General features: G+C 38.8%; 1 protein-coding gene across 3 annotated transcripts; it reads right to left on the bottom strand.

The window, feature by feature from the left end:
* Nucleotides 1–1,727: 1,727 nt before the first annotated feature.
* Nucleotides 1,728–21,483, bottom strand: LOC134618527 (chemokine-like protein TAFA-1). Of its 3 annotated transcripts, none has more exons than XM_063463961.1 (6): nt 21,048–21,483; nt 19,870–20,030; nt 4,278–4,415; nt 3,008–3,132; nt 2,731–2,817; nt 1,728–2,575 (listed from the first exon to the last, which is right to left on the bottom strand). In XM_063463961.1, the coding sequence occupies exons 1-5, from the start codon at nt 21,101–21,103 to the stop codon at nt 2,785–2,787; spliced, it is 513 nt and encodes a 170-aa protein (XP_063320031.1). In that variant the 5' UTR covers nt 21,104–21,483; the 3' UTR covers nt 1,728–2,575; nt 2,731–2,784. The 3 variants fall into 3 exon arrangements, with proteins under 3 accessions (XP_063320031.1, XP_063320030.1, XP_063320033.1); XM_063463960.1 differs by having other exon boundaries at nt 1,730–2,575; nt 4,278–4,418; nt 21,048–21,482; XM_063463963.1 differs by having other exon boundaries at nt 1,730–2,575; nt 4,278–4,418; nt 19,870–20,011; nt 21,048–21,482.
* Between the last annotated feature and the right edge of the window lie 742 nt (nt 21,484–22,225).

Raw genomic sequence — 22,225 nt, 5'->3', positions numbered from 1 at the left:
AGAGAGCTGAATATCAGTGGAAAGCAGAAAATAATGAAACAAGTGGAAGGTCCAGGAAAAAACAATTTTTCCTGAAGATGGATGACACACTGCACAGCGACAGCAGCCACGAGTTCCTCCTGGAGTAATTCCTGAGGGAGCGAGGCTGTGAAAGCAATGGCCAGTGTCCCACTGAGTGCTGCATCAAAATGTTGTAAATACAGGGGAGCAATGCCTGTTTGCCATTTATTCATGCGCGATTGTCTTGCCTGTACAGGGAGCAAGAGTGACTCCAATTAATGACCTGTGTGTTGAGCTGAAAGAGGCTTCTGTGAAGGGTTGAATACCACATTCTCAGAAAAAGCAATTGTGATTAAAGAAATAATATGAGATTTTGGAAAATATGCTTATTCTTTTAGATATCCATAAAGCTTAAATTTAACAAAAATAACTAAATATTCATGGGCTGTGGGAGGAGGACCTACCAAGCAAATAGGGATCATGATAATCCCAAATAGCAACACAGGACATGCTACTTAACTTTAAAAAGAAATGAAAACTAACCTGTCTTTATTCAAATGTAAGAAGCTCTGCTAAGCAGCACCTCCAAAAAACTAAACACTGAAAAGAATGTCAGTGTCCCTGAAAGGTCACCGTGACTCCACGAATCACTCCCCTTTTTTTAAAAAGTCCTGATGTGTCTTTGTCAATGCCTGTCCATATGCTAACACAATCTACCATACATTTTATTAGAATTAAAAAACTTCTGCTGTTTTAACAAAAAAAACTTAAAATCATGTGACATCTAAAAACATAGCAATCTGGAAACTTATTAAAAGAAGGCAAAACCTGAATTTTTAAATCCACAAATGCGCCAGCGAGTTTGAAACAAATGAACCTCAAGACTAGTGTTTGAATTGCACTTTGGAGAATATAGAAGTATAATGTTGCTGTAGAGTAGTTACACTGTAGGCTCAGAGACTGTATATAAAAGATGGATGTAGGCGTCGTGATTATCACTCAGAAGTTTAAAGTTTAGAGACTTGAGATAAGCATTATGCTTATTGTCTAATTAGCTTTTTTCTACTCAAGAGAACAAACTGAAGTCTGCTCACATCTATTCCCTAAATGACATCCTGCTTTAGTGACTGTTTTACTCTACGCCTGTGTGCAGTTTACGAAATTACATCACACTATATTAAATAAGACATAAACTAGTGATAGAGGCCATAAACTCATCAGCTAAGCGGTTACTGAGGCCATAAATTAAATTGGAAATGCAGTTAATTTCTCCCAGACTCATTTCTTCTAGCCTTATATACAACCACAATTTCTTTTTGTTTCTTTCTTTTGCAGTTGGAGGAGCTGCCCCCTGCTGGCTATAAGAGCGAATGCCCTGTTGGTTTCACTTTTCCAACCTGTGGGTTACATCCATCTTTTATATAAGTCAGTGTGTGGGTTACAGCTAGAGCTCAATTGGCTATTAGGAGTTTCTTTTTAAAGTTGACCAAAGAATGTGCACACAGCTGTAACTACATTGCTTTGATATCAGAGAAAACAAGGGGAGGCGAGTTCTAAGTGTCATTTTTTCCCCCCTGCGATTTCTCAGTTGACTTGTGGATGTTTATTTGCGATGCACATAACAGTACAGAAGTGATCATTTCCTCAGGAAGTGTGAGGTGCACTGAATCTAAAATATCATTTTTTGGGGGGCTTTGTGTTCATGTTTTACTGAGTGGCAAAGATGCACTCGCATGAGTAACAGGAACACTGACTTTAATGAAACTTCAGCACATATCAATTGATGGCTTCATATGTACAGTATTACCATTTGAATGATCCAACACAAATAAGGCATTTCAAGTTTTGGAAATGGTTTAACTGGTTTCACATGTTTTGGTGAATCAACAGGTTTTAGGGTAGCTGACATGTCACCAAATTTAATTGGTAAAGCAATTTAAAAGGTTATCAAAGGCATACACGTACCACACAAACAAATGGCAAAATGTATCAAGACACACAAGCAGTATTTGTAAAACATCTTCCTCATAATGCATTTGTTTCATCCTAACATATTATACGTGAACTCCTCAGACTTTGGCTCTTTTGTGGGTTAGAAGGGGGGAAGGTTCACCACCATAAATAGTTCATGTACACAATGAAGGACAAACAAATTATGTACAATGTTTTCCTCTAATATTAAAAGGAGTAAAGAAAATCCTGAGGGCTGTCAGCTTCTGCACTTGCTCATCCCATGTCCTTTAAAATATTCCTCTCCTGTTTGGTGCTTCGTAGTACACATCTGTCTTACTGATGTCTACGGAGGGACGTCAGATTCTCTCCAGATATTAATCCAAATGCACAGACAGTCTCGTTCTGTCTCAGAGTTGGAAAAAAAATGGGGAAAATGTATTCATTACAAGGTTATGATGAAGTTTCCTGCAGGCAGCTTTGAGCATCGGTATTTTCAGGAGCCTTGAGCAGAATGTGCTTTATGTATTCTACATCTTTTTACACTTTAATTTGAGAAGTGTCTGCATTTCTTCAAGCAACAATAGGTTCATTGTCTCTTGCGTTAATTGGTCCTACGACAGTGCTGAAATGAGAAAGAAAGACACATTTAGAGGGCTATATGCTAAGAGTTAATAGCACAGAAGAGAGCATAAATTCTGTGTTTTGCTCTTCGCTCAGTTCAGAAGTTGGAACAGTTGGGAGAAATTAATTAGTAATCCAGTTTCCCAGTAAGCTGACCTGCAAATTATCCTCTGCACCCGAGGTCTTCACTTGCATCCCTTCTGCAAAATGCTAATATGTTGATGTTGTGTATGGCTGAGTGTTCTGACAAAAAAAATAAGGAAGAAATTAAGAGGTTAGACTCAGTTGTTAACAAGTCAATTTGCACTGATAAGGAATCCTGCAAAGTTCACTGTTTTGCTGATGCCACAGACAGAGTCACTGAATGCTACACTTTTCTTCCACATTTCTGCTATAATATCACGAATCCTGCGGTCAAGAGAGGTTATCTTACCCTTGTGGTTTTGATCTTGTTCCCCGCATAACACATCCAGCCTGAGTTGTCAGGGAGCGTCTTACATTCCTCCCCCTCCAGGCAAGGCTCCATCTCACACCACCACTTCCCAATTACTATGGATGCTACAGGCAACAAAGACAAGAGAAATAACATAGTAGGCAAGTAAAAAGCCCCAAACTGAAAAAGCCTGAAAGCACAGCTTTGGTGGTTAGGAGATTTAAGGCGAAGTTGTCTAATTCTAATTATCTATATGTTACGTCAAAGCTATCGGTAAGTAATGTGGCTGTATTTGATAGCTCTATATGCTTTGGACAACCCGTTTTGGTGCAAAACTATTGCTTTACATTGTATATCCTTTAAAATGTGGCCTCTTTATTAGATGCAGTTATACATTAATACAGAGGCTGGAACTCAGGCTTTTCATTGAGCGTAGGGATTGGTAGGTGTGACTGGGACTTGACTTTAATGCACACCATATCCCTGCCATCAGAAGAGAAAATTGCCTTAAATACAGGGTAAGTAGACAGTAAATGGTTTGTAATGTGTGACAGAGGAAAAGAATGTGTCAGAGCTGACATAGAGAGCGCTCAAATATCCCTCAGTCTGCTCAGATATTGCAGTAATATTTGCAAAAGGATTTAAGATAAAAGCTGCAGGTGAGAGGCTTCCTAAAGCCAATATGTGTTTTAGTTGTGTCAGACCCCGACACCAAATTCATTTCTTACAAAGCATTGAGCTTGTGTAGGAGACATTTGTCAAAGCATGTGTAAAACCTTCATGAAATATCCACAAGGTGCATATTTAATCAACACCTATTTTGTCTGTGTCTCTTTGCCTTATTCTATTTTTTATTTCTGCACTCTTCCCTGAGGTGCGCTACATTCGGCAGATGTATTTGACTGTCTTGTGTCGGAGTAAAGCTTACCCCTGCAGAAACCTTCTGCTGTCTGTCAGCAACACAATTTGTATGTGGCATTATCACAGGTAATGTTAATCTTATTTGGGACAAAGCATTGCCCGGGTGACTTCAGCCTTTTGAGAGATTTGCACAAATCTCTGTATCTTTATAAAACATATTGTGTGTGTAAAACAGAACATGCTTGGTAGAATTCCATTTTTAAAAAGGGGGAAGCATCCTATTCTTGCAAAGCAGTCACACACAGAATAAATACCTTTTCCTCATGCAGTCATTGGACAGAATTAGTAAAGCCGATATTGTAGATTAACCTGATATTTTTTCTTCTTCTTTGGTTATAAAAATACTCACCGTCAACACATGAAGGCCTGTTTCTAGTGGTTCCAGCTACCTTCCCTGGCAGACAGGAACACTTGACCGTCTGTGACCGCTCCTCAATACGATTCTTATTACAGCATCTGTGAGCAGCAATTACCTCACATGTGCCCCCTTCTGATAAGAAAGAAAGAAAAAAAAAAAGGGCTACATTTAGCCATTAAGTTGAGCTGCATTTGCTTTCTAAACACTTAACTCATTAGTGGACATTTGTGGATTCACTGCTGGAAAGTTACTAATTTAGTTGAGCTCAGTGTTAACAATTATGAGGTTACTTGAGTAGTTTACACTAATCTTGCTGTTTGGAAGGAAATATTTCTGCTCACCTACATTTAACTGATGATTGTCGCTTGATTAATCAAAGAGACAATTATTAGGTTTTTAATCAACAGCTGTGTTTTCAAGCATGGAGTATTTTGGGGAGCAGTTTCTCCTGTGAAAGCAGACCCATTTTAAACCTAATGAAGGTCATTTTAAACATAGTTATTGGCAAAAACAGGTTTTCTAAAGATGTTATTTAGCTTTCTGAATGGAATAGCTTTTTCCCAAATATCATGATATTAATAATATCAGATTCACAGTGAATTTATTGCATCTTTAGTTATGCTTTAGATAGTACATATAACCACATTTGATAAGCTTATAAAATGCTTTGGATTGGCCAAGCTTGCTTCCACGTGACTCTTTATTAAAAGAGCGGTGTCTGGGTCAGACCCCTTGTTATCTTTCAGATTACTATGATTTTAGCTTAGATATATAAAATGCTCATATATATATATATAAAAATATATGTCTATATACATATATATGAGTTAGCGTGAGTCATTTGTTCTCTGTCATAATTGAGCCCCCTTATTTTTTCCCTATAACTGTGGTAACATTGTAGTATTGGCACTTTTTGTTGAGCAAAATATCTGAACAGGGCTTCCAACAACAACTGTCATATTTATGTTTCTGCTCATGATTTTGAATGCTTTAAAAATGTCCCTTAAGGTACTTGAAAATGATCTATCTTGTGTTTAATCTACAATGTCCATATTCATGAATTGTTTGTTTTTATGCAGCAAAATAACAGTAAAACATCACAGAAGTTTGCCGTAAACCAGAATAATCATTCCTGTGCTTTACAGTCTTTGAACAAGCGAAGCCCCTACAGCTTGGCGAATGTGAAATGACGATGAAGAGATGTGTGAGAGCGGGCAGAAAAAAGACATCTATTAGCAGGAGGAGAGGCCTGCTTCAGGGTTATCATGAATATGAACACTGCATCCACCATGCAATTATCGCCAAACTACTGGCTTTGCCCTGAGGGATGTTAGAACTGGGCGAAACGGACATGACCCACCTCGGCCTCTGGCCTCTCCCACCCACTGCGCTCAGACTCTCCAACATATGAGAGCTGTGCAGCAAAGGACCATCTGACAATTACACCCGTCAACATGACACAAGATCAAGGAGGTTGCAGAGAGAAAGAGCAGTGAGAGGGGAAAAGTATCTGGTACACTGCCAGCAAAGTGATTTGAAGTAATGTTTGACAATGAGCTGTGGGTTTGTGAAATGTGTCATGGCTAGATTTGCATATATTGCTTCACTGCATTTGAATATTTTGGTTAGTGAGGTCCCCTTGATTCCTAGTAGTTTCTTCAAAGCCTTGGACACCATCTTAGCAGAAAACCTGATGTTGTTAGGTCATCGGACAACATCGCATCACTGCAATGAAAGTAACCATAAAGTAATCAAAAAAGATGGGGTCGTGATAGTTGTGAGATGATTCAAAGACCTTTCTTTCACCTTTCTTTGAAACTTTTGCTATTGCATATAATCAGTGATTGAATACTTACTAAGTTGTAGTTAAAAAACAGCATACAATTAAGTAATACTCAACCAACTGTTTCATTTGTTTATCAAGAGAAAATAACAAATATTTGCTTGTTCTAGGCTCAACGTGCAAAAAATGGTACACTGAACTGGTGAAGGGATATCTTTTCTCACTAATTAAAGCAAACAATGAGGACATGGTTCATTCTACAGTTTGACTACCATCTGACTGTTGTTGCATGCCATAAACCCTTCTTTCTTCTGGCATTTCCTGTCTATATTTCCTGTCTTCCTCTCATGCAGTCATAAAGGGAACAAAATGCTAAGAAATATATCTACCCTGGTACTTTTTTAAGAGTAAAATAAATCTGTGTAATAAATATGGTTACCACTCTACTCACAGTACAGCAAAGCACTACTTATTATCAGCAAGTGTGCACATGATCACTAGTTGCACTAGCTTTAAAATTCCTTTTCCTATATTTAATTACATTATAATACCTTAAAACGCTAAATCAGGGTGACATGGTGCTCACACTGAGCTCTGAAACTGAAATATGAAGAGGTCGCGTGATAATTTTGGATCACTTTTAAATAAAGGAAGAGAAAAATGTGATTGTAGGGATTCAGTTTTTAAATGGAAACCAAATTCATTCATAAGGCAGCTTTAATTTTTTTAAAAAGGAATAAGATAAATCTTGTGAGTCATCATCTAAGTTCGGTGGGGATTAACCAACACGGACCCAGGTGACCTACTGGATAAAAGTAGATCACTGAACTTCTCACTGTGATTCTCTCATTTTTACCTCATTGCATTAAGAGTCATCATTATCTTAGCTTCAAAAAGTCAGATTGGTATAAAGTTAATTGAAATTGATTCAGGATTCAGTATTTCTCCTGGGTTGATATTCAGCATATTTGCAATCCCTGGTTGTGAATCTGCTCTTGCAGTAGCAGAAGCTAGTTGTGTTTATTAATAAACACAACTAACTTCCGATTAAGGGACAAAATGAATAGTAAAATTTCAGACCATGGGAAGGATAGAATTAAAAAAGTTTGTCATTTTCTCGCTTCTTGCCAAGTCTGTTGAGCTTCTTTGGGTTATCATAACTCCAGGTTGTATATTTCAGAAAACATAAACAGCCTTTGGTTTAACTGAAAAATATCCAAATTCTGTAGCCAGTCTGAGCGAATATTGCCTGCTGCCTGATGCACTCAACAAAAGGGCATGTCTGCACAACGTTAATCGTGATGTACCAGTGGAAGCAGTGGGGCATCATTTGAAAACAACAGCCCACAGGGGTTTGTTCTTCTTAATGCATCTCCTTAATTGCATAAGACAGCCCCAGATTTCTTCTTTGATCTATTAAAAACACTATTCAACAGAATTAACTTGCATTGCTTGTTGCTACCAAGCACAGCAAAGAATAAGGATACTCTATTTTTGGAAATCATCACCTCCGAAGAATACATTAAAATCGAATAAAAATGCAAATCAGCGTGGTATTTCCAGCTGGCAGGTGTACTGGGTACCTTTAAACAAAAGCTAAGCTTACACTGATGAACGCTCTTCAAGTTCACCCGTGGTTTCAGCCTGCAAGTACAACACGCTGCATGCTCCAAGACCCCATCATTGCATGATAAATATTGCAGAAGGAAACGAAGGATAACATGGCTGGATATGAATGCTCTCTTCAGGTAAGGGCTGGAGTCATGCAAGGGTATAATTGTTTTCTGTATTTCCATTTCTCCTATTATCAGTCTTCCAAATGACAAATGGCTTTTGGCAGTGTGTGTGTCTGGCAGTGTGTGTGCGTGCTCATGGTTGTATTGCCTCTCCAAAAACATTTTGATTGACAGGGAACAAGGGTCACACAGAAATTGTCATTCATCAGGTCAGAGGTCACAAAGAAGAAGGGTCTCGACTGGAGCTGCTCTGATTTTGCTGCCATGCTCCCTGCTCCTGCCTCTTCGTTACTCTGGGCCAGGAAACCTGTATAACCTGCACTCAACAGGGCACAACTCATTTTCAGGCCTGGAAAAGCTGAGGAAAAAAAATCATTCTGCTATATTGTGGTAAGATTTCTCTAGTGTTGCCTGGAAAGATTTGTTCCTGGTGTTGTTTGGTTTCTTATGGTGATTTATTGCATATGCTGACCTTTGTTGATCTGTTATGAGATATAAATCCCAGAAACAATGAACATGCTTTTGATTGTCTTTGGCATTTACTAATTCTGCAGTTACAGATACAATGTAAATGATTAACGATGAACAGGACATCAATGATACTGAAGTATTTACCAAATTAAGCATTGAAATTTTAAAAAACATACGGAATCACACCAATTTTCTTCGAGCATATGAGATAAATGTTTACATTAATACTGGACTGTATTTAAGAATAACTACATTTACTCAAGAGAGCAAAATCTATGCAGCATAAGCTAAGATTTTACTTTTTCATCCTTTTAAGAGTCTAATTTGATCCTATATTTGCCAGAAATCAATTTACATCTTTCATTAGCTGCTGTATGCCTAAAAAATGAGAGCGCTGCTAAGCTTTAGAGTACATTAGATCAGAGCTGTTTTATCAGCAGAAATAACTTTTAAATTCTTCTCAGCTGTTTTTTTTTTAAATTTCATATTAAAAGTACTAGTCATACTGTACAACTTTGTGCCTTCAGTGCAGCTAAAGGACCTGTCTTCTGTTGTCTTACTGCTTTATTGGTTGTGTTTGTGTTACACTTTTATCAGTCTATTACTTGATATTCAAAGCACTTTTAGAGCTTCTTCCCTATGACTTTATACATTTTCACATTTAGTTTAACATCTACAAGCCATATAATATGATCAAAGGGTCCAGGAGAGCTACAAATGGATCTAATGGTGAGATCATTACCTTAAGTACTATACAGAAATGCTCTATTTTACTTGTAGGAAAATAACTGAATTGTAGATGCAGTGTTGGAAGGAATATTTATGTCTTTTTCGCCCAAAAGCAACATACTGGTTTCCAAGGTCAAAATTGAATAGCATACCCTATAGCCAGCAATAATATACAATAGGTCTATCTGATGTGTTCTTATAATCTTCTCATACGCAGCAGAAGTAAAACATTATCAATACTTTCCTGTCTCACCCAACTTTAGAGCTTCTCAACGTCAGAAAAATGATACCAAAAACTCATAAAAGAGGGGAAAGCAGAAAAGGTTGAGGATGATTCATTCTGGACTCATCTCAACTCCGTGATTTTTGAAGCATCTAAAGCTTGTTTTATGTCTGCAAATCAAGATGTAACAGCGTGTTGATAGCTAATGTAAAATCAATTTAATACTGATTTTGTGAAACATAAAAAACAGAAAACAAAACATTTTTCTAGCACTCTAAACAACTCCTCACAGAGGGTTCTGTGCAGAACAAGTTTACCACATGGAAAATTGTCAAAACACTTAAATGTAATGCTATTATCTACACAAATGACAACACCTGGGATCCGCAGCGTCTCATCTGCTCAATGGACAGCAAGTGTCGTTCAGTCAATGCTCTCCGGCACAATGAGTCACGCTGGAAGCCAACAACACTGCATCGAAATTCGATGAGTTATGGACAGCAAGCCTGGTTGAAGGCAAATGCTGTCAAATCATGCGTGACATGAACGCGTAGCACCAATTCTGAATTTCTGTGGATCTGCGGTCCTGCCTGCCTAATGAATGTGAGCAGGGTTCATGTGGGACCAGTAAATGGTTCTTCAGACGTGATGAAACAGCTATTGCGCAGAGGAAAATGGTCAGTTTATCTCAATAGAAATGTCACTACGCAATAAGTATGCAATGGCTCGCTGTCTACTGTAATGAGCCCAGACTGTGGGGTTGTCTCTGGAGACACTGATAGCAAGTATACCCTCTGAATGACAACACTCCTCTGCCATCTGTTCCAGGCATTCAGAACTGTGTATACATGAAAAATGTTATATGTGTAATTCATATAGGGAGTCTGAACACCACGATTTAATGAACAGTGAATATAACCGAAAGGAAAGCACTGAAAGTAGTCACTGTTACACTCCATATACAAACCAAATGGAAAGCCTAAGGGACTCAATTTAGCAGATAACCAGTTTCTCTCCTGGGCTTTGGATTCCATTGACTGGCAGCCGGTGGCACTCCGTGTACACCCTGTTCTGAATGTGTATGCTTGCACAGTGCACAAGTGCCATGTGACAATATATCTTGATAACTGTGTGACATCTGAATAACTCCAAACAAGCTCAGAGCTGAGTCCATGTCACATGGAAGTCCCTGGAAAGTCCGTAGTTCCTGTGGTTAATTATTTTGTAGCTCAAAAGTCATTTATCAGAGACAGCGGGCCCTGATTTCCCAACCACAGAAGTCCACGTTTTAGAGCACCATGCCTGTCACCTATTAATGGGAAATGCATCCAAGGTGACCCTTAATAGGCTTCACTTTCTCTGTGCATGCTCTCTGTAGACATCCAAGCCAGCAGGGTACAGCAGTTCTGTTGCTGACAGGAAATGGGAGCGCCAGATTAGAGAATGTCAAATTAATGCAGATGGAAGACAGTGAGAGGCACAAAACATGTGACTGCATGGTGTCAAATTGAGTGTCTATTTTTTTCCCTGCCTTCTGCAAAAACATCTGAAATCCCTGCAGTACTGTTGTTATTCTAGACATAAATGCTGGGGTGAAAGTGAGTGACATATTGCTCGATACACTCCGAGACAAATTTGTTTTGAGTCTGGAGAAAATGCAGAGGAGTTGTTGCAGTGGTGTAAATGAGATTTCAAACAACGCTCGAGTAAATTTGAGAATTGGAAATGTTTAAAGAATTAACAGAATTTGTCAACAGCTTTAGGTATTAATTGCTATCAATGCATATTTAGGTTTATCTTCTTTTTCTTCTTTAAGACACTTGCATGTTGTAAGTTTACAAATGTGTGCGCATGTGCTTGATAGAAAGGGGGTATCAACACTACCATTTTCTACTCTGAAAAGGCACTGTCCATGACAAATAAAAGTACAGATATTCATGAAATATGCCCGGTGCTTTTGACAGGATGTCACGCAAGAAGGCCGTTAGATTGGTCTTGTGCAGTGGGCCAGACATGGGTGATACTTTATTGAAATGCCAAATGACTACTCACAGTGCAGAGCGTGGTTTTGTTTTAAGATGCATGAAAACTGCATGTAACAAAAGAAGCAGTGAGTAGTGGAGAATGGGTTTCTCATTTGCATCTGAGCCTCAAAGTCTGTCGTCTCATGTTGTCACATAGAAGACGGGACCGGGACACTGGCGACACCGTGGTCCTGATCAAGGATATTCCGTGCTATTTTGACTCTTCAGTGAGTTGGTCCCACACATGAAAAAGGCCAGTGGTTATGTGTTTTTTATGGTGTGGCATGTTGAGCATGACAGCAAAGTACAGCAATCACACAGCAGCTTTCATGTCCATTAAACACACATAAAACAAGCTATGCTGTTGTTGCACACGATTACTGCAGAGTTCTCGGTAAAGGAGCGCATAGCAAAGAATGCATTGTAAAAATATGTCTTCTGTCAGTGTGATGTCATTCATTTTTAAATGTCAAGCTGTTCCTGTCCTTCTATCTAGCCTTTTTTTTTCTCTGACTCGCAAATGTCCAGAACTGGTATTTCATATTTTTAGATCGCTTGCTCAGATGAAAGAGTTGCATTCAGCAAGAAGAAAAGGAAGAAGAGATAGAGCCAAAGCAGAGAGCCTTTAGAGAAAGGCTGTTCGCCTCTGATGTGACTGCTGGCCCTCTCACTGCCAACCAGACAATCCACCCTGGGTGCCGATGTGCTAGCAGCATGTAAACTGTGTAACATGCGTAATGCAAAGATTAAATGACCTTTCCTGACTGTTCTCTCAAGAGACAGTGGCGATTATTATGTAGGAGTGCCGATAAGGGGAGAAATATGGCAGATATTATCTTTGCTGGCAGCCCGTGCCAAAGGATCAACATTTTAAACACATCTTCCTGCCATTAAGGATGATATAGGACATTTGTTTTGTATATTGAAACATTTTAAATGCATGCATAACATGCTTTAAATTAGACATTGTAGATGTATTCACTTCACTGACTGCCTCATAAAGTTCTTGTTAATTTGCTCGATACTGGACCAGATTTTAATGTAGACCCGTAAAAAGCACGGTCTTTTTATTGTAATTTAATTTCTTCTAGTGATGCATGACTTGAAATGTCTTATTTAGTCTCTCCGTCATGTTCTTCATATTTGACAAAAACATAATATCCCCACTTTCGTCCCCCATTTTCACACGTGCATTATCCAGTCTCTGCAGGAAAGGTAATTGGATCTGTGGTGTAAATATGCCAGAAGACTTATGGCACACCAAGGAGATATTAGGAGCAGAAAAAAAATAAAATAAAATCTGCATGAGAGCCTGATAAACCCAATATTAATTACTTTGCTTATTCCTAATACTACCCTCCCCCTTGGAACCAATTAGCAAGTTGAGATGCTTCTTTTCAGTTTAATGAGGTCTAAGTAATGATAATGAATTTCATATTCCTGCCAAGCATTTAAAATAGGCTACCACAAAGGCAATGCCATGTGAAATGATCTCTCAAGCATAATTCCCAGTCTGCAAGAAGTATTTCCTTCATTGAAAAAATCAAAAATGTGGAAATGAGGTCCCATTTTTAACACTACAAATACAGAGCATGAATTAATAGAAGTAATATTTCTTCACCATGATGCTGTTTGGGTACCACAGGGGTGTTAGTTAAAAGAGACTCTAAATCTGCAGTCCCAGTTTTAGCGAGATGATTTTTTCAACTGGATCATAAAATCCCCAGCATCCAAATTCCACAGCAGCTGGCCAACAGTGAAGTGACAAAATCATCTAAGGAGCAAGACGAGCCTGAGGTCTGCCACACCTCAAAATCCTTTGCAAAGAGAAAAAAAAAAAGCCAGGCTTTGTGACAAGGTCTACATCTCTACACACCCACAATGTGGCTAAGCTGGAAAACTAGTCACCAGGGTAGAATTTTACATTAGCAGGGAGTGCATTCGCCCAAGCAATCCTCAGCACACAAGAGACACGAAGGTCTGAACTTGCTGATATAATATTTACAAACTCTGGGGGCAGGAGCTATCACTAATTCACTGGTAGTTTTTGATTCCTGGGGAAAATGTTGAATTAAAGTGAACGAGTGCTCACACATGAACACTTGTGCAACCACTGACATCAGCAATTACCGTGAAGTGCCGTGATGGTGGGATCCTTTCCAATGTGAAGGCTTGTTTTGATTCACTGACATAGGAACAAAGGATAAAAAGGCTGAATTGATTTTTTCATGTCATTAATAATGAGGAATTTGAAGTGCTGTCACGGTGCCTGGCAAAACATTTACTGTAGTCTATTATCCTGTAACTCAGTGGGCTTACGGGCCTCTAAAAGGGGGCGACTATTTTTGGCTAAAAACAACACAGAGCCCATCTATGTGGCTGCAAAGTGGTACTCGCTTTCCTCTTATCATCTTATTAAAATAATGGTTCCAGAGAATACAGGTTCACAGCCGCAAATTCAAAACCAAGATATGAAAAAGAAAACAAAGAGAAGCTAAACAACTAACAGGAGGTACAAAAATGAGCAAAACAACAACCAACATACACAAGAAGAGGCACAAAGTAAAAACCAAGATATAAAAAGAATACAAAATGAAATGCTTAATGTTATTTTTTCAGTTTGGGCGTCTTGCTCTTGGGAGTTCTGGGGGCAAGTTTGTGTCCAGGGTGCCACTAGCTCTTATCTATTCTGTGACTCTGGGGTATCCAGGGTTAGAGATAACAGATAGTTATTCTTTTAGTTTCTTATTTAAATATCTAAAGCTGGAAAAAAGAGAAAAGATATCTAAAGCTAGTTGTTTTTGTTTCCAAGCAATTTAAATATTATTAATGTGAAGTTTATTATGGATTTCTTTATCTTTATAAGTCACCCAGCACCATGAAACAACTCCATTCAAACATTTGTAAAATCATGCTGTGGTCTAAAGCAGATATCCAATTTAGTGTAATAAAACTTTGATACTAATTACACCCAACATTATCATCATGCATTAATTGATGTGAAACTTTAATTGTATGCATAAACTCATTTAAGAAGCAACTAATTTATTTTCAGACACAGATAAACTGGCTCCATAACTTTCCCCAACCGTGTTTATTATTAGCAAAAACACTCATTCGGTTTGCTGTTTTCACACAACACAAAGGACGATGTCTGTAAAAGCCGAGTTTTGTTTTGGACTATTTCTGGATTAAAGCAAACTGAGCACTTTTATCAGGATTCGGGGTTTCAGAGTCAACTATCCTTGAGCTATGTCAGCTGTCATAGCAACATATTTAGAAAACTGCTGCTAACTACAAACAAATCCAGGGTCTAACAATCTAGCTGATGACCCCAAGAGGATGCACTGCTTCTTATACCCAGCAGAGACAAATTTGTTTGAAACAATCCAATAATAATGTCATTCGGAGGCAAAACGTGTTCCGCTATTCTAAGCAGTTATTAAACAGTAGGCCGTCTAAGCAGCGCTAATGTCTTAGAGAAGCAATTGGCCATGGGCCACAGTTCGTGTGTGCAAAGTTCTAACATAAATGTACTAATTTTAGGAGTAACAATGCATTCTGTTTGTTCCTCAGGAGCTTCTTTGGCTTAGTGCAAAAACTATTTACATGCAAGCTTTCAAGTAGGAGTTTAAGCCATAAGCATTTGGCATTTTGTTTCTTAGTGATGGATTGAACTGAATTGTTAGGTGAACTCTGTTTTACATCACTAAACACAGACTTTAGAGCAGTGGTTCCCAAAGTGGGGTGCACTCTGAAGGACAGAAGAATGCTATAAGGTGTATAGACTATATTACAGACAATGTATTTCTAATAGTTGTATTTTATGTTACTTTTTTAAACACATCAAAAAATCTCAGCTGCCTGTTGTCAGTTTGGAGGTGTGACCATAACGCAGTAAAGGGGCTTCCTTGAGGAGATATGAGCGAGGGTACACACAGTCATCTTTAGTGACAGTCTAAATGAGACCAAAGCACCTCTTTATTGAGAATCTGTTGATATGACTGGACGCTGCATTTCATCGGACTTCTCTGATTAACTGCATCATTGTAGGTAAACAGAGACAAACTACAGATGTATTTTGTATTCCAAATCACAATTTACTTTGCATTGTCTACAGACATGCTTTTTTTAAAGGAAAAAGAAAGCATAAACCACATTTATCATACATCTTTTCATTCTCAGCTGTTTTCCCATTTTAACCCACCGTGATCAATCTTAGAATCAGGGAGTCTATAGCCTTCAAATGTTTAAATCAAATTTTAAAGGGTACACTTTGGCTTCAAGGATATTTACATAATTTCCACTTTGCTTAAAACATGCAGTATATGCTCCAATAGACTTTAGAGTGCCTTGAGGGTCTTGAGGTATGCAAGAGTGTGTTTTCTTGTTTTGGCTCGTTCTGGGTCACTGATATTATGAATTAAGGCAGACATAAGGATGAATAAGTTTACTTAGGTCACTTTTCTGTCACATGTAGTAGGGGATGATGGGAATGAAAGACTTTTATGCTGGGATGGAAGTTTTTAATGGCAGCAGATCTAAAAAAGAAGACATTGCGGTAGCCGCAGATGATGAGGATTATATTTATTCGTGTCTGATGATCAATGAGATATGACTTTGACAGTGCTACCTCTCAGATAATGAGGTTCACGGCAAAATAGCAGGCTGCTGCCAGCAATGTAATGACCTCAAGATGTGACAGATTTGCAGTTACTGTTCTGACTCATGAATGAGTGCTATTAAGCTGTTACAGTAGCCTATTTGTAATAGGTTATGTACATAAACATGGCATATAATGCACAGTGTTATAATACATCAATAAGTCCTTAAAATGTAGATGGCATGTAGAATGTTTTTGTAAAGAAAATAAAATACATTTTTAAAATAAGGTCATTATTCATTAGTATCATGTTCTGAAAAGTTAGTTTAATTTCTGCTTCAATTTGTTACAGTTCTCTAAAGGCCCGAAAGAGAAAATTTAGTTTTGTGACCTGCAACACTGCAGCCTTTATCAGGAGGATAAACTTTGTGTGCCATTAACACCTCTGTTATTAATACTTGGGAAAATTTGGCTTCGATAAGAAATAGCCGGTGAAGTCATGGGAGAGAAAGAGAGAGAGAGAGAAGCCTGGCAAATTAATTAAGCTGTGGGCCACAGAAATTCATTTTGCATATAAGCGTTGTGACCACAAACCATAGCCCGGCACAGAATTGGCAGAAAGACTTCAATTAAACATGCTGTTTAAACAAATATCCACAAGCTTAGAGGAGTACTCTCTTATGAATAATTCATAGGCTAAAAGAGGAAATAAATGGGAAATACTAGAATATGTAAAACCTATTTGTAGCTGTGAGCATACAGTAATAATTAGGCCACTGATTGTCCTCAGATTCATTTACTTAAGAATATATTTTTCTTTCAGGGCTAACCAAGGAAATTACATGAATACTTTCTAAAATATGATGGCTGAACAAGCTTTGCCTCAGCTTTCAGCAGAGCCATTAAAGCGGGAAATCTTTTTAGCAGACGGTAGAAGAAGTTTCTGGTGTTTCACAGAGTGGCCGATGGTCTTCAGTATAACAGTAACATGTGTAACAGCATCAGGACAAAGTGGGTTTGCCGAGCTCCAGATGTGGCGAAGCCTCGGGCTGAGGCTGCACGCCACTTCCCATTGGCACTGCAGCAGAGCAGCGATGACACTAGTGAGAGCGTGGTTGAGAGGAGGTCTAGGGGAGGGGAGGAGGAAGATGTATGTCAAAATAATGTGCCTCCAGGATGCCTTATATAAGGCTATTAAATTGTCAGTGTCTAAAACAGTGCATAGTGGATACAACCTTTGTTTGTGACAGCCGAAAATCCATTTTTCATGTTTGTTTCATTGTGAGCTTTGCCAGCGAGTGGTTTCTTTTGTTGAGGCACACAGAAAAAAGTCCTGATCCTCTAGTCCCCACTAAAGCTGCAGAATGGGAGACATGAGGGATTTATGTGGTATTTTCACTCTAGGAAAAAAAAGAGAAACTATAGTTTCACTCCATATATTAGAAGAGAAGATATTTAAGCTGCTTAACACTGAAATTTCATCGATGTTTGAAGGAGCCATCTTAAAGAGGAAGAAGGGTAACTTTGCAAGAGTGTAACATGTAGCATGCGTGACTTAAATATGAGCAGATTTTAACATGCGAGTGAGCTCCTTCTGCTTGTATCCCCAGTTCTGCTGCTTTGCATATCTTCTCTGTGTATGCATGTTCACTCACAGCCAAATGTTTTACAGTAACCACAAGATAAGAGATTATCTGCACGGCGTTGAGATTCAGTGACCTTTCAGTTATGAACAGTTTGACCCTGCCGAGCCAAATGTTGGTGGGAGTAAGTTCACGAGGGAGCAAGGCCACCTCAGGCAGCCACTATCTACTGTTTGTTGTAGTTTTTGCTAACACCTCCACATGATGCACTGCATCACCAATGGCACTATTTCTTCCCCTGAATGTAGACTGCTGCTCAAAAAATTCAACACACCTTTGTTCCCTCTGAACTGAAGAATGTATTTTGATCCTTAACAAATATCACACAACATCTGAGGTGCAAAAGTGTAAATAGCCATACCTGCACAGGATTTTTTAAATGTATTTTTAGTATCTTAGCTTACATTTTAAAATCATTGCCAAGTTATGGGGGTTATTTTTTTTTGTTTGGTTGTTTGTTTACCAGGTCAGGGTTTTAGACAGAAAAAAAATTGTCCATCTGCGATTCCTCTCGTTTCCTCTGGATATGTTCGGGGTCGAGAAATACACAACCCCAAATAAAAAGCAACATCTCTGACCGGCCCTTTACGGATGCAAGACAAACACAATCTGTTCTCTTTTGTGCACTGTTCACGCTCTTTGCACCAAATAAATACAGCACCTCATGAATCATACCGCAGAGAGCAACGCTGCCTGTACCAGGAAGGCGGAGAATAGCCCTAAGCATATCTGAGAGAGTGGCAGGCAGCAATCTGTAAGTAGAGCTGTAGGGTGGAAAGCAGGCCACCTTGTTCGATTCACTGAGCACACACAGGCACCTAGTCAAGGGTCATCTAGCTAATGGACTTCTGGACACACATTCTTTGCAATAAGGCTGCCAATATGTCAGTGGATGAACAGAACAGGTGCTTCCACAATGTCAAAAAGAAATTATTATTGAAAACACATCTGGAGTGTGAGACACAGTGCTGATAATAAATCTCTCAGATGCCTGTTCACACAACAGCTTTTCATTTAAAGCCGATAATTCATCAACAGTTTCAATATGTTTAAGAGATACAAAGAGCAGGTCACAATTAGCTGATCCCAAAACCACTACACATGAATGATTTGATATACGTCCGGGTAGATCTAAATTCCTATTGGCAAGGACACAACTGATCTCTCACCCTCTGTAATCTTGATTTCCTCTGGTAATACCAGTCACCGTGAACTCGTGGCATTTTGCTGCCTTTAATGATTGGCCCAGTGGTCTGTAGCCAATGGCCTTCTTGCCACCAATTCATGACCCGTCAACCCCAATCCTCCCACCAATCCAACAGGCACACAACACAGCACAGAACAAATGTTCGAGTGTCAGAATCAATCCAGACAGGCATCCCATCCTCCTTTCATAAAACTGGCATCTCATTTGTGCGGAAGTGAGGTCTATGGAAAAATGGAATGACAGGACATTTACTCTGTTAGTAAGACGGGGACCTGAAGGATTCAAATTGTTTCTTTTCTCCAAAAAAAGGACCCGAACGCACAGTTGAAATATTAATTCAATTTCCTTTTGTTGATATGAGACCACTTTTGAGAAGATATCCCATTTGCCTGTGTTTTTTTCCCCTTCTTTTATATATTTTTCTTCTTCTCCAATTCACATGCACACACCTGAGTGATGAAATGGAGGTGTTGGAACAGGAAGTCTTCTGACTCACAATATTGAGACTATTGAAAAGACTTCTTGCTGATATGCTTGAGGTGCACCAGCGCATAGAGGAAATAACAGACACTCAGGACCTGCACATTCATGCAGCTACTTCTCCCTTTGAAGTTCTGACAGCATTCAGCTTCCTCTTCTCTGTTGAATTCGGAGATCATAATTATTTACCATAACCAGGGCTCACGTCCGCCTGATGAAAACAAAAGTTCGACCGCAATGCTTCACTCATATTCCATTCAGTGCAATTTCACAGTCAACACAATCGCACAGATCAAATTGAGGGGGAGCAGTGTAGCATGAATATCAACCGTAATAGCTCAAGAAGGAAAGAGCAAAGGCATTCATTGTTTATCCGTGTGATCTTCAGTAGAAGTTCTCAAGCTATGTGGTGCAAATCTTAATGAACGTCAGCCCCTGTGCAATCTGCCTGCTAAATAATTTGTTAATCACTAATATATTAATGAAATAAAGACTGAAATAAAGTGGGCTAATATTTTCTCTTAGGAATCTAATTAAGCACTTAAGCAGCCAAACCCAGCATACAGTAGCAGTACTCAAGAGGCAATGGAAATAAATGGAGATGATTCAGAATGTATTTTTTTGTTGACATTTCTATGCTGTATGTGTCATGTCAAATAAGAAAGAAAGCATAAAAAGACTCACCAATCATATGAATTGTGGTCCGCCCAGGCCTTGTCCCAGGATGCTGTTGTATGGTGTCGTAGAAAGTGGCCTGACACAGCTGGATGGCAGTCACACTGACCCAGAGGCACAGGCAGAGCAGCCAGGACATGACAGGACACATCTGCTGAGGACCGGTAGAGCTGGAATCAACCCATAATGCATTATGTCTCAACCTCTGACCTCACTCTCCCTCACCACCACTTCTGCACCATCCGCTCTGCATGCACACTTCTGGAGTCTTGAGCAAAAATGAATACATTTCAATTTTCTTTTAAGCACTTTTGTCGGTAATTTGACCTTAACGCCCCTCAGTGGAGATTTTTAGTCATCAGAATTTATCATTAGCATGATTATATAAGTATGAGTTCTTCCCCATTTCATCTTTCTGCTTTGCCCTGTCTTGTCCCTGAGCCACAACACTGCAAATGTGGAGTGATCCCTGGGGACTTTTTCCCATGCAGCAGAGATTTCCCCTGACAGGCTGACTCCCTTCAACTCCTGAGCTGTGCTCCTGCCTCAAAACCAAAATCAAACTTAAAGAAAGATAAGATTTTGCAAGCAGCTGGCTGCCGTGGCTTTTCTGTATCTGTCACAGTAATATGACAGTGACGTGGTGGTAATAGGAATCAAAAGGCTTGTAATGTCTCACCACGCTGTTTAGATAAGAAAAAAAGGAAAATATAGAACAACTGGGAGGAATGCATCTGGTCATATCAAAATGGAAAATAAAAAAATATTTTTGGAAAAACATTTCTTCCCTCAAATTCATTCATATCAGGATTTATTGATTAGGTTTTACATTTTAATATAATTTATATATTTCAATGACAAGCCCTAAAAAAACTTTTATCAAATCATAAGTAAGAAAAAATCTCATTGGTAGTCCTGGGTTGTCTTTTCTGTCTTTTTATTTATTGATATTGGTTTTGTAAATGTTAAATTGGAATAAAATAGATAATTAGCTAAACAGTATCATAAAATAAGATCAAATGTATTTAGATTTTCTCAACGCTGTGTCAAAGAGTCCAGTTATTCTTTATGAATGCATATTTCACAGTTTCCGTTCTTTTTTTTTTCAAAGACTGATACAAAACCTGAACATCTTAACAACGACAGAAATTAGGTTTCACTCAGAGAAGAAAAAAAGATTACCTTACCTGAGCAACCCAAAAAATGAGTGTATAAATATCTCAACAGAATGGCATAAATCCATCCATAATTCTGCTCATGTTGATCCCATCCAATAACTGTGGATTTGGCTCAAGCAGGGAACTCCGCTGACTCTGTCTCCCTGCTCCACACTTTGATAGCAACAGTCCGGTGTTTCACGAATGACCGTCAAGCCAGAGTCAGGAAATAGATTTACAGCTCTTTCAATTCCACCTTTGAATTTTCACTGCTTCCCCTTAAAGAGCTGCTCCCAGTGACACTGAATTCATTTGCCCCTTCGCATTTATAGGCACGTGCAGAGTGCTCCTTGATTAACTGTAGTGGAATCTCTTCTTTCCCCGTCTGCATCCTTCCAGTGAGAGGCAGCCTCTGAACAGCAGCGCTCGCTGAGTCCCTCCTCAGCGAACACTAAGAGACAAATGTTCACGTACAGCTTGGCTGAGTGTAAAGAGTGTATCACATGTCTTAAAGCCAGACTGCCTCTGGATTAGATGGCATAGTGGGATTCCATCTAAACAGATGCTTCTAACAAATGCAAATAAGGGAAACTGGTATCACTCATGTAGCTGTGACCACGGGATTAGCAATTATTTACATTTAGAATGCATTTATTTTTCATCCGAGGCAACAGTTCATTTTATTCTTTTCATTTTTAATTGAGTGTCTCAAATCTGTCTACATTAGGGTTTTAAAGACACGCTCAGTGTTTCTTGGTGATTCAAAATTAATCTAAAAATCCTGCCCAGAAAGTCAGGATGTTATGTTACCAAGTAACAAAAGATTCGGGAGAAAATAAAACCAGTCCTCAGCATACCTTTATTTTGTTGTGGGGAGGTGTATAAAAGAAGATTAAGAACATGTTTCCACATGCTCAGAAGAAAAGAAAATTGAAATTGGGTTGTTTTGAGAAATAAAAATGTCCATTCATCTGAAGGCAATCTTCACCTACTGTTGGAGGGAGTTCTTCAGTACACCATTATGGAGACATAATGATGATCATAGGGGGGTGAGAGCTGTAATATGAAGTAAGTCAGTTCCCATCTGGATGAGTGGAAAACAGCTAGATCCTCCCTGTTTTCCACCACCTTCATTATATGGTGATCTCTACTTTTGAATTGTGTCTAGATTTTTTTTGTTTTTTATCACTGGCATGCAGAACATGCCC

The sequence above is a fragment of the Pelmatolapia mariae genome, linkage group LG20, assembly GCF_036321145.2.
Source record: "Pelmatolapia mariae isolate MD_Pm_ZW linkage group LG20, Pm_UMD_F_2, whole genome shotgun sequence".
NCBI lineage: Eukaryota > Metazoa > Chordata > Actinopteri > Cichliformes > Cichlidae > Pelmatolapia > Pelmatolapia mariae.
This window is presented reverse-complemented; position numbering and strand designations above follow the sequence as displayed.

Bases quoted from the DNA above. Each gene is read 5' to 3' on its own strand.
- LOC134618527 (XM_063463960.1), bottom strand. From the start codon at position 21,103: ATGGATTTATGCCATTCTGTTGAGATATTTATACACTCATTTTTTGGG. The intron at 20,031-21,047 runs GTAAGGTAATCT...GGTTGATTCCAG, and splicing joins TCATTTTTTGGGTTGCTCAG to CTCTACCGGTCCTCAGCAGA. The intron at 3,133-4,277 runs GTGAGTATTTTT...TGTTGCCTGTAG, and splicing joins CAGGCCTTCATGTGTTGACG to CATCCATAGTAATTGGGAAG.